This window comes from Anguilla rostrata, chromosome 3 (assembly GCF_018555375.3).
Source record: "Anguilla rostrata isolate EN2019 chromosome 3, ASM1855537v3, whole genome shotgun sequence".
NCBI classification, from domain to species: Eukaryota; Metazoa; Chordata; class Actinopteri; order Anguilliformes; family Anguillidae; genus Anguilla; species Anguilla rostrata.
In genome coordinates, this window is record NC_057935.1 from 54,391,689 (window position 1) to 54,404,420 (window position 12,732).

The following is a 12,732-nucleotide window of genomic DNA, read 5'->3' on the forward strand; positions in this document are numbered from 1 at the left end:
GTACTCATTTATCCTGGACAGGGTCGCAGGGGGTGCTGCTGCCTATCCCAGCGTGCATTGGGCGAGAGGTAGGAATACACTCTGCACAGGTCGCTCATCCATTGCAGGGCACACACACCATTTGTGAGGTTGTCTCTATTCCTAAATCTATGGTACTGCAATCACCTCAACCAAAAATGAACAGAGGCAGTAGCATAATCAACTAACCAAAAGTAGAAGTAATATTAATACAGTGAAAAAGTGCAATAAATGCATGTTTAAACTGAGACTGTGAAGAGAGAAATCTTATATTTACAGTAGATAGCAGCTCTATTTTTACATGGTGGCTCCTTCAAGGTGGCCATTGGTGTTGGAGAGAGTGGCTGCAGCAGGTCTGAAGCTAAACCAGACAGGTGCTACTTCATGAGGAGGGAGGTGATGTTCCCAGGGCACAAGCTGGGGGTGCATTAGCACAATGCAGGACAAGGTGCAGGCTGTCAGTAATTGGCCCACCCCCACTGGCACACGGTGGCTAAAGAGTTTCCTCGGCCTGGCCTTGTACTACAGGAGGTTTGTCAGGGGCTTCTCCTGTGTGGCTGCTTCCCTCATCTGCCTGCTACAGAAGGGCGGAGAGTTTGTGTGGTCAGAGGAGTGCCAGACCATTTTTGATGGCCTGCAGAGAGCTCTCATTGAGGCCACAGGGCTTGTCCTCTTCAGATCCCGCCCTGCTGTTCATCTTGGACCCAGACCTTGCTGAGGTCTGACATTATTCAGATATTATTTCTGTGGCCTGCACTTCATGGTGAAGACTGCCCTCCAGTGGCTAATGTAATTTTGAGAACACACAGGGCAGGTTGTGTGCTGGATAGAAGAGCTCAAGGCCTATGACTTGACTGTGGTGCACAGGGTGGGGGCACATCACTCTAATACAGACACCCTCTACCAATGCAGCTGTAGTAAGGATGACTATCACTACTGTGGGAAGAGCAAGGCCAGGGAGAAGGAGCTATGCATGCTAGAAGAGAGGTGTGCTGCCATTTGACAGGTAGACAGGCCAGTTAGCTGTGAGCCCCAGGTGGTGACGTAGCAGAATAGAGACAGCAACAGAATCATGGCCCAGACCTGTTGCCAGTGCTTTGTTTTTTGTTTTTGTTTTTTTAGCCTGTGGTGAAGTCCTTTTCTTAAGACTACACTGATTTCAAGCAAAATGCATTTCATTCTTCCTTGAAAAGTGATGGTTGTAATAAGGAACCTAATTCACTAGGCTTGGATTTATCTCCCTGCTTTGTCTTGGAAGCCTGTGCGGTGCAGGAAAGAAAAGGATGTAATCAATATTCAGTTATTTTTTATTCAAATGAAAACATACAATGGGCTTTACATTGCTGGTTATTTATACAAGCAATGTGTAGTAGCCTAATAAAAATAAGAGCTTTTCATCAAAATGCAATATATTGGCTCATTTTTATTATTTACAGGGAAAAGTACAATATGGGCAAATACAACCTTTCTAAACAATTTGCTGTTAATGTAACTCTCCTGAACACTGAGACCAACATAATCTAAGCAGTAAAAAGTGGAAATTATTCAAGATTTCATTGCCATTGCCTACTGCTGCTAAATTGACCCCATCACTGAAAAACTGTTTTATTTTATTTATTTATTTTCTACCATCTATGAGGGAGCTCGCTTCTGAAGGCAGTGAGGCCGCCGGTGAGAACACCTCTTCACTCGCAGAACAGCCCTGTCTTTTGTCTGTAATACGCTATGCGAAGAAGAAAATCGGCCAATGGAAAAATTGCACGGAACGGAATGAATCACGTGGTTATACGTGCCTGTGCGTCATTAGTAGACGTACTCCGAGCTGTCCGGGGTAGTGCAAAAAATGTTTCTGAAACTTTTGTATGGGTTTTTATTTGTTGTAGTACTTTATGGAATACCTTCAGATGGACAAAAGAAGAAGGAGGTAGGGAGTCAATGCATATTTAGTGGAGGGTTATTGAAGTTAACTAAGAATTGCATGTTGACGTAAATCTGTATGGTAGCTTGCTGGTTAGCTAGCGAGTGTGCTAATCAGGAAGTGACACTTCTGGCTGATTGCGCGTGTTTGAATGAGTTTTACTTCTAAATGCCTTGGCGAGAACCTACCTAAATTATGTAGTCTTTATTATGCAATGTTCCTTAAGATTAATCAATTGATGTGCATTGTTCTGGCTTCGTGTTTCCTGATTTTGTCCTTAAGGCAGTTAAGATAATCGGTTAATTATAAGCAGGGTTGCTCTGTTGGCTCACTAGATAAACTATCATCTAGATAAACAGGCGTATCGAGGTTCAGCAATCCAAGAAACGAATCTGTATTTATGTAACATCACAGCTTGTAAGGCTTACATATTGGCTATTACAACATAGCAATAATATTGAGGTTTAGAAATTTCTTGCAGTTTATTTCCTCTGCAATCAGACGTAAGGACAACATTAAAAACCAGTGTGGCCTCGTATACTGAGCGTCTATAGAAGCCATTTAAGTTCGACTGTCACATTGCTTAAAGTCATACTACCCAATCGTAGAATGGCAACGTTTTGATAGCTCTTTGTTGTAATTTATATTTTGGTGTGCGCTGTGTATGCAGTCTAAACAGTACCATACAAGCTACGGGAGTTCGCAAGCACTCGACACCCTGTTAGATTCGATCTTTAAAAAAATGGTTAGAATTGGCTATGCCCGCTGGAAAATTGTAATTCCTGAACGGGAATTTCTTTACTCGTAGTTTTGTTAGTCATGCATTGTTAACTGTTATTTTTAAATTTAAATAAATAAATAATATTTTTCCTGTCAGTCAGCACTAGCTGGCTTCTGTTGCACTACGTGGTCTGTAGGATGTAAAATAGCCACTGGCATGCAGAAGATGGGCAAAATGAAATTATACTCTGAGTATGGTGAATGTGCATTCGTGACTTGTCGGTTGATGAGTTATCAATGTGGAGGTGTCATCTTCTTGTAGTAATCATCTGCATTCCACACTGTCTGACTTGCAGTAGGCTAATTGTCTTAATACAGTAGACTTCCACAGAAATTACCGCAGGTGGACCAGAGGGGAGGCTGATCCATAAATGTTCAGAAAAACTGGTAAAAAATTGAAATCAGCATGGCGGATAATGCAATTTCAACGTGTGAATATGCAAAACTGAATTAAACAGTTCTGCTCAAATATTTTTCTTGTTTTTGCTGCACGGTGAATAAAGCATAAATTGCATACCAGCAGAGGTCCAGTAATCCCAAGCTTGCACAAAGTGTGAATACGGATGTACCTTTTGTCTACTGTCCTTGCAAAATTGGCGCTCTTCCGTGCTCTTGATCTCAATTGAATATGTACATACATTTAAATGAGGGCATTTGCATCCTTTGGTACAATACAAAATGTATTTCAGAATTTCATGCTATTGTTTATATTTTGTTTTTAGTGTGTGGGCCTGTGACATCCTCTCCTATGTACACATTGTGGGTTTTCTATAGCTCCCTCTATTGTATATTGTTTGCATTTGCCAATTAGACATGTGTGGAATGTATCAGGTGTTGCTTATATATGCTGTGTGCCTCCTATTGTTTGAAGACCTAATGTTGACACATTGGTCTGTTTCATTGCCTTGTTCTAGCCCATTTAATAAAGGCTTTTTATCCTTTTTTTTCTTGGAGACAACGTGCCTTGGCCTTTTCCGTGGTACGGCACTTTTTAAAGTTTAGGCTATTCACTGTCCAGCGGCGGTTTCGTCATCAAGGACTGTTGTTCAGTGTTTGTCTACCTGCCTTACCAATGAGCGCCTGTCATTCCTACACCCAAGCAGCGCTTCTTTTTCAGTTGTTTCAATTTAAACGAGGGCGTCAGATAATCCGGTAGGTCACTTACGGAGGAAGCCGTTACGCGGAGGTTTTCTTGCATTAACAAACTGTATATTTGTTGTAATGTTCTTTGCTTTTTGAAACAATTGACCTGCCGCAAAATCCAGTTAAGCTTGCTGATGACCGGAAAGTGTGCGTGCGTGCGTGCGCGAGCTAAATTTAAGACAACTTAACGATCAACTGAAAAGCGTGGTTTGACTTGTCTCCAGGCCTTGATGTCAGATAAAGTTGCCCAGATGATGGACTGGGCCGGCAGGCGGGCAGTGATCCGAATGAACGGTGAAAAGTTCCGCCGCTTCGTGAGGGCCCCGCCGCGCAACTACTCCGTGGTGGTGATGTTCACTGCGCTTCAGCCACACAGACAGTGTGGAGTGTGCAGGTAATGAAGGGAGGGGTCTGCGTTAATGTAGGCTGTGGTCAGCTACTGAGTCATTAACACTCGTTATTCGACATGGCTTCATTCATACATTTTTATATCCAATTAAATGCTTTTACTAGCTTTCTTGTCATTGCCGGACTAGCCAGACTTCGTGTAGTCACTACAGAGTCTGAAAACTGAAAAGTACTCTACTACTGTACACACGTACACACACACACACACACACACAAAAACAGGCATTAAGAGTGTGTCCTTTGCTAATCTGCTGCTGTGGTTCACTGTGTGCAGGCAAGCTGATGAAGAATATCAAATCCTGGCAAATTCCTGGCGCTACTCCAGTGCGTTCACCAACAAGATCTTCTTCGCCACAGTGGATTTTGACGAAGGCTCAGACGTCTTTCAGATGGTAGGCATCCTTCGACTTTGCATAGCTCTGCCTAGAAAATCGAATTCATCGGAACTTCTGTGTTTTTTGGTATGAATGAAAACGTGGGTGTGCATAGCACCTACAGAAATACGCACTAGGCTGTGTGAGTAAGTGGCTGCACACACTAAAAATTCATGCTACATTTTACACTTCTTGTGCTTAAAACTGCCATTGGACTGGATTTAGCTTTTAAAGAAGTTTCCTCTCGCTTGTGCTTGCAGCTGAACATGAACTCGGCCCCCTCATTCATCCACTTCCCCTCGAAGGGGAAGGCCAAGCAGGCCGACACGTACGAGCTGCAGGTCCGAGGCTTCGCGGCTGAACAGATTGCCCGGTGGATCGCGGACCGGACCGACGTCCACGTAATGTGGCTTCTTCTCTCAATCCTTAGGCCTCTCTTAAGGAAATCTCATATGAGATCAACTAGGCTTAGGTCTCCCTGAACCTGGAACCTTGGGTGGGGCTTGCATGTGTTGCCAGTGACCCTAAGGTTTGATCTGATCAAATTGAAGTATTTTGCTATGCTGAGAGAACCCTTAGTTGTCAGTGATTGACAGCACAAGGTTGCTCAGACTTTTGTAGGGGCAGGGGGGCCTTATTTTGCCGCTGCTTAAACATTAGTTGCTGTTATATTATCTCTATGTAAAGCTGAAATGTATGTCTTTTTTATAGTAATAATACTGGGCAGTGTTGACTGCAGCTCTGTTCTCAGTTCTATGGGGTTTTTACATCATGTTTCTGTTTCATTCTTACTTAAGTCCTGGTCTTTGTGTTTAATACCATACATATTCATACTTGTCTTTTTTATGCTGGGGTGGAGAGTTCAGGTGTGTGCATGGTGTGGGACAGAGATGTCCCTTTGCAGTCTTGAGCCCCCTCTGTTCCTGTTCCTCCTAGATTCGGGTAATCCGACCCCCGAACTACGCCGGGCCACTGATGCTGGGCTTCCTCCTGGCCGTGGTAGGGGGGCTGGTGTACCTACGGAGAGACAACCTGGAGTTCCTGTACAACAAGAATGCCTGGGGCTTTGGTGCACTGGTACTGTATGCTTAACAGTGATTTTTTTTCCTCCCTTCTGCTCTTCTAAGACTTTTCTCAGCTATGAATCACCACTTTAGTATCCATATGGTAACTGGTATGTGGAACTGCTCTATTGCATTTATTGAGCCAAAGTCCTTACTCTGGTAAATAAAGATCCTATGTTTCTTGTATACAGGAGACTGGTGTTAATGCTGGTCTATTCCTAATCGACTTTCCCAGTGTAGCCCTTATTGCTGATTAGTTGTCCGGTCTGTTGAAATCCCTGCTTTGTTTTCCCAGGTTATCATCCTTAATAAGAAATTAGATCTGAAGTTACTAAATCTTTCTTGCCGGAAGTCAGTCAATAAGCAAATGCATCAATTCATAATGGTTACACGTGCTTGTCAACTCCATTGTTACAGTGCATTGTGCTGATCATGACGTCAGGGCAGATGTGGAACCATATCCGTGGGCCTCCGTACGCCCACAAGAACCCCAGTACTGGACAAGTGGTAAGGCAGTGCCCCCCGCATGCAGAGTAAAGCAGTGGTTTGTACTCAGTGCCCCTTTGTTAGCTGTGTGTCAGAACGGGCTTGACCATCACACCTTACCTGCATCAGGAGTCAACTCTTTTTTTTTTTTTGAACAAGTATAAGCATGCACAGGCCACAGGGAGGAGCATTGCTTTCGATACGGCTGGCCCAGTTATTTAACTGAAAATGCTGAGCTGGTGAAACGCCTGCTATTTTTGATTGTATGGCCCTTGCATATGCATTATCTTGGTTTGCAGTGTGATTTGCTGTCGCTCGTATGGTCAGGGCTGCCACACAGCTGGTAAAGCTATATGAAACATTGCATTGTGTATGTACGTTTGTGTGGGAGCACGTGTGTACATTTGCATGGTGAAAGTGTGATTGTATGCATCTGTGTGTGCATGCTTGTGTGTGTGTGTGTGAACATGTGCATTGTGTGTGTGTGTGTGCAATATTCACCTGTGTTTTCTTTCCCTCATATTCACCTGTTTCAGAGTTACATCCACAGCAGCAGTCAGGCCCAGTTTGTGGCAGAAACGCACATAGTTCTCCTGTTCAGTATCCTTTTGCCATGCAGTGCATACCAGGAAATAAGAGGTTTAGTTGCTAGACATGGGTGCTATTAGTAGATCTCCCAGGCAACCAGGAGTCAGCCTCTACCATCGCAACAGCCCTTAACACTCTTCTGTAAGATGCGGCCGTCACCCTAGGGATGGTGCTGTTGCATGAGGCAGCCACGTCTGATATGGACATTGGGAAGAGAAAAAGTAAGTGTGTGTGTGAGTGATGTTGTTCAGATTGTTGTTGTTATTATTATTTTTTCTTCTGTGCTAAAGGTATTTGGATCTCAAAAACGACAAGGCGTAGAGCTACCAAATTTGGCAGATAGGTTGGACATGTCACCCCAGTCAGGCAGTAGAAATTCGGCTGATTGGCCAGATGGTGGCACTATAGCAACCACTTTTATGGTTTGGCCTGTAATTTCTGAACCTTATGGTTCAGAAATATTTCCAAAATGTTGTATGCTAATTCAAAGTCACTGTCAGATAACATGTCAAATTTCATGAGTATCAGTCCTTGGATTCACAAATTATGGGTCAGTGTCAAATATGTGCCATGCCCTAAAACTGATTGGCCTGTATTGCTCCATTTTCTTCCCTGCCCTCTCTTCTGTCTTTTAAAAAAAAAAAATTTACCATCATTTAACCCTTCTCTCTCCTTTCTCTGTCCTTTTGCAGTCATGTGTGTGGCTGGAATAAGTTTGGTGGTCCTCTTCTTCAGTTGGCTGCTGTCAATCTTTAGAGCCAAATACCATGGGTATCCATACAGGTAAGCTCTGCTCTCCGCTCATGCAAATTGATGCCACCATATTTGTATGTAGAGAAAAGTCTGTTGATCTTGTCTATAGGAAGTGATGCTGCTCTTAAATCCTATTCTCATTTAATTAGATCTATAAATTGTATTCAGTCACACACACGCATTAATAAACATGCCGAAAATCCAATGTAGCTGCAGATCTTAAAGTATGTACAGTTTATACAGTATACAGATTAAGTAATTGCTTTGACTGAATTATGTGTAGTATGAGGCATGTGCTGTAACAAGAACATCCACCAACCCTTATCTTTCTTATATTGCAGCTTCCTGATGAGTTAAAAATGTGGTTGGGAGGAGATGGAGTCCTATCTGTCTTAATGGAAGAGGCCTCATCACCTTTGACAGGAACCAAACTGAAACAAGCAGAACAGTTCAGATTATAGTGCCTTAAATTTAAGTACAAGACCTACCCATTTGTTAGATTTTTATTAATGCTGTCCCTTTCCTTGTTTTCTTTTCGTACCTGATGTTAATTTTCCATCTTTGTAAGTGTTCCAACTTGTCACTGATCTCTGACTTGTTTGCATTCATCTGCTTGTGGAAAGTAATTGAGGGTGATGTAAAAACAGATGCACATGTACCCACACAAACAGAGATGCAAAGTTGGACTACCTCATCACACAGGTAATTCAGGTCTGTGCACGGCATTGTCCAGTGACTTGTACACACACACACACAAACATCCACTCATTGACACGCTCTCCTCATCAAGGGCTTTTAAAATAAACAATATGGCATTGGCAGTTTTCTCAATTATAATGAAAAGGCAGTACAGTAGAAATTAAGAGATGAGTAGCTTTCATTTGTTAAATATTAAAGGGCGTGTTCATTTTTTATTATTATGGGGCTGCTCAAAAGGTCATTAAATATATTACAGCTTAAGTATGTCATATTTGTGCGTGCCAGATAATGATTATGCTGCAGCATTCGCCCCCTTTCTTAGAGTGTAGGTGAAACCAGCCAACCACTGTGCCTCAAGCAGCCCAAGTCAAAAAAATTTTAAACGTGGAATGACTCATTATTGATAAATACAAATGCCCACCTACAACACTAAGTGTATTTAACTGACTGTTGTAAGTAACTAGAAAGTAGGAACAAGAAATTAATTTTATTGCCAATTATGTGCAGTTCTTTCCAAAATTCTGTCCCATCCATGGTATTTGTTTTTGTATAAAGAAATGAGTTGATTTCCAGGTGCAAACAACAGCCAAAGGCAAACCAGCTGTCATTTTGTTGTGAAGTAAAATATGAATAAAAAAAGAACATTTAAAAATTCAGAACTGGAGGAAGTTGATGGGTAGCGAGCGAAGTGTTCCTGGATGCATCTCATGATGTGTACATCTTAGCAGAGCTAAATTCAGAAGCAAGGGCTCTAGCGACATGTGGCAGAATGCAATTTTTCAATGGAGTCCCAGAAGCGTTGTTCAGCTATATTGTCTTTTTGAATGACATGAGTTTATTTTCTCCTGTTAATGTTTTTCTGTGAAAGATGAAAAGGTACACTTAGTATCTTGGATGCAAATGCAGTCTACATGGGAGTCATTCAGGTGCTGCTTTCTTTGCAATTAAAGTGCCTTAAAAATGTCTGGGAGTTATTTTTAGTCTTTTTCATTTTCTTAATTGTAATGCTGCCCTTAAATTGTACATTTACTCTGGATTGAAATGAAAATTAAATTTAGTGAGCTAAGACATGCCAAGAGTTTTTCAGCAGACGGTGCATTTCAATGGCATCATTCAGAATGGTAATACTGGGGAGTTGTGTGACATAATGGTGGTTGGGTCCTGAGATTCACATGAAAATAAATTATATGGTGTATATTTTGTTACATGAAGACCAATCAAATTTAACGCTGCTCTAGTTCCGGGGTACGTGCAGTTATTTTGATGCATTTAATTCCACATTTGAATTTACAAGTAGTTTGCAAAAATGGCAACAGCCTTGAATGGTTCTCGTAGTTCTCTAATGGTATGGGGTGTATTTTCCTGGAATTATCAGGTTGACTTTGTACCCTTGGAAAGCAGTGATACTGAGGGATGATCTTAATCCCATATTAAAGCTTTGATATCTGTGTCTTTCAAGATGACACAGCCACCATCTTCAGAGCAGAAGTAGTCACCCAATGGTTTGAAGAGCATTACAGGTGTTTTCTGGGGGTCATGGTCCTCTCAGTCACCAGATCTCAACCCAAATAAGCATTTATAGGTTATTCTGGTGTAAACCACATCAGGCGCATTCGATGAGACTAGCAGCGGCAGCAATGCTAAATTGTAACACTAGATGGCAGTGAATCATTCAAAATAAAATAAACAATTGAATACAGAAATGATTATATGGAGTGATAATTATAATATAATAATAATCCTTTTTCCACAAATGTGTGAAACCAGCGTAATTATTTTTTTTAATGGTAGGTATAATGTGTAGCGTCAACTACAGAAGAGTTTACTAGCATTAAAAAACATGCTTTTTGTGCTACTATATAAAATGTTCTGTAGTCATTTTGTGAAAATTACCTTTCACCTGGAAAGCTTCACAAGTAAGAAGAGTCACTAGATGGCAGCACTGCTTACAAACTCCAATAGTTAATATTCCTATTGATTTGAAGAAATAAGTTGCTTCTGCTATTTTTACATATTTAGATTGTAGCACCCAAATCATGCTGGCACCAGCATTCATAACCTTTGTTCATGTGTGTTGTAGGCAAGTGTAACAGGATACAGGTACTGCAACAGATTTCTGGGAGCTGAAGTTATTATCAGTGGATAGTAAATTCAAACTATGAGCACAGCCTTGCTGCTGTAACTTAAGTTAAGCAGTTGGGAGGCTCCTGTACATTTCTGACTGTATGAATGGATAATCTTAAGAAGGTTTAAGCAACAATATGCATGTTGCCCTGGATAAAAGCATCTGGTGACAACATTTAAAAAAATATTTTTTCTACCTGTACGGAGCAATGCAGTCAAAAACATGGGTGAAAACCTTTGGCTGAAATTCCATTGTGTTTCTCTGAACGTATGTTTATAGGATTACAAAGGGTTAACATAAGAGCTCATGGAGGAAGGATGTTATCTTTGGTTTGTTCCCTGGCTCGCATGTGGTGGGGAGGGGGTGCTTCCAGTTCATGGTGTTTGCATGTCTGTACAGGTGCTGCTTGTTTTATTTGCCACTGCAAATCTGCGGGCCGGGCTCGGGTGTCACTCTGAAACAGGCCAATCACACCAAAAGCTGCTTGGAATACCATATAAGGCAATGCAGGCTTACCGCTCCCAGAGGCAGAGAGCATGGTCCTTGACGCGGGTGTTTCCCAGAATGACTGCATTGTTCCTACAGATGGGGTGGGGGTGTGCCACCCTCTGGGTGCCACCACCAGGCCTAAATTTACCCTCCATGTTTTTAAAGATGGAGATCATGCTGGCACAAGGAAATGCTTCTGAAATCCCGAGGTGTGGGTTGTATGTGAGCATGTGCTTGCTGTTCTCAAATGTGAATCCCCAGGTAAACTTCACAGTGCTGGACCGTGTAACCCCTGTGCAGGACAGGGAGGGGTTGCTCAGGCAAAGAATCAGAAGCAGGGACAGGGAGTCATATTGCCCCTTTTCCATTCTGAGCTGTGCTGTTGCAAAGATCATTGCAAAGCACGGTCTCCTGTAATCCTTTTACTGTATGTTTCACTGGGTCAGAACCCTAGCAAGTGCGGCCATACATAAGCACTGAAGATGGGCACAGGAGTTTGTATCGTTGAACCACACAGTTTGACATTGCAAGCAAACATGCAGTAAAACTGGCTTTGAGGCAAAGGAGCTCACTGTTAATCCATTGATAAACAGAAATTTGCTTAGATTCAGCTATACATCATTCCTCTCCCCAGTCGCAACATACATTGTGTAATGACTGTACAAGATGATTGATGAAGATCGATGTCCTCTGTAAAACTAACATTATGCGAGTGGAGCAAATTTGTGACCGCAGATGATTTTGAAGAATGGAAAGGAATTTTATCAAAAGAAAGGAATTTTGATAGACCACACATAGCTCTGGAAACCTCTGTGGTTTGGAGCTGGTTGGTTGGTTTTGACACAAACCCAGAGCTGAACCTGGGGGTTTGTGAGAGTTTGTAATTTAGAACGTGAGGGCCCTTCAGTTCTGCCCCATGCCGTGACAGTTTTTGGCAGGTTTCAGATTTTCTCAGTGTTCCCAACCACATTTTCCTGTATGACGTTATGCCCTTCCTCAGCAAGATAGCGCTGAAAATAATGGCCAGATAGTGGCAGTGATAAAGTGCCAATGTATTTGTCACAGGAAAAAGAACAACAAAACTATAGTTTAACAGCCCCGTGCCAGGCAAAACATGCCTATAAATGGTAGCCATCATTTTGACCAATGCTTTAATACAAAAGCCATGGCGGTGGCCAAATTGCATGATTAGTATCCTCTGAAAAAGAATCTCATTGTGTCTTTATAAGGAATGCATAGAATGGAACATAATGTTCAGTGTAGCCCAGAAGTGAAGCAATACCAGCCTGAGGAGTGAAGGATGCGACCACAGGGCAGAAATAGCTGATCTGTGTTTGCGCAGAGTGCCAATGCTGATAGCTGCAAATACCATCCTTTGTGTGGGGTGCAGCTGCTAAGCAGTGGCTGCTGAGTGGGCAGTCGGGCAACCTCATCAACAGCCATGACGCTGTTCAGCACACCTTCAGACATGCACTCAAATGCATACATGGTGGAGCAGAAATGCCAACCCTTCGAACCCACACCATGCGCCATACTTCCTGTCAGTATCAATCGTGGAGCTGAGACACACCATGGAAAAGTAAACATGCACCATTTAATTTACTCTGGAACAAATGGACACTCACACACACACACACACACAATCAAACACACATACACATACAAGCACGCGTGCGTACACACCCCCACACGCGCGTATACTTGCTCTGTTTTTCTTTGCATTCCCTGCTAGTAGCGAAAGTAAATTGTACAATACCTTTTGCAGTAAACCTGCTTGCAGAGCCTTTGGCCTTGGAGCATATCTCATTGGTGTATTGGTCATGGTTTTGAGATTCAGATTGTGCCCACACTGGCCCATCCTTCATAGTGATCTAAACGCCAGTTCTG

The 12,732-nt window shown here is 42.3% G+C and overlaps 1 protein-coding gene across 3 annotated transcripts; it reads left to right on the forward strand.

The window, feature by feature from the left end:
- Positions 1 to 1,785: 1,785 nt before the first annotated feature.
- LOC135251159 (magnesium transporter protein 1) lies at positions 1,786 to 9,194 on the forward strand. Of its 3 annotated transcripts, none has more exons than XM_064328310.1 (10): positions 1,786 to 1,942; positions 4,084 to 4,253; positions 4,542 to 4,659; positions 4,902 to 5,042; positions 5,578 to 5,718; positions 6,123 to 6,212; positions 6,728 to 6,791; positions 6,926 to 7,000; positions 7,472 to 7,562; positions 7,874 to 9,194. In XM_064328310.1, the coding sequence occupies exons 1-10, from the start codon at positions 1,862 to 1,864 to the stop codon at positions 7,887 to 7,889; spliced, it is 987 nt and encodes a 328-aa protein (XP_064184380.1). In that variant the 5' UTR covers positions 1,786 to 1,861; the 3' UTR covers positions 7,890 to 9,194. The 3 variants fall into 3 exon arrangements, with proteins under 3 accessions (XP_064184380.1, XP_064184381.1, XP_064184382.1); XM_064328311.1 differs by lacking the exon at positions 1,786 to 1,942 and adding an exon at positions 3,583 to 3,868; XM_064328312.1 differs by lacking the exon at positions 1,786 to 1,942 and adding an exon at positions 3,674 to 3,695.
- The last annotated feature ends 3,538 nt before the right edge of the window (positions 9,195 to 12,732 follow it).

Coding starts and splice junctions, on each gene's coding strand:
- LOC135251159 (XM_064328310.1), top strand. CDS start 1,862: ATGTTTCTGAAACTTTTGTATGGGTTTTTATTTGTTGTAGTACTTTAT. Junction 4,254..4,541: donor AGACAGTGTGGAGTGTGCAG/GTAATGAAGGGA, acceptor CACTGTGTGCAG/GCAAGCTGATGAAGAATATC. Junction 5,043..5,577: donor CGGACCGGACCGACGTCCAC/GTAATGTGGCTT, acceptor TGTTCCTCCTAG/ATTCGGGTAATCCGACCCCC.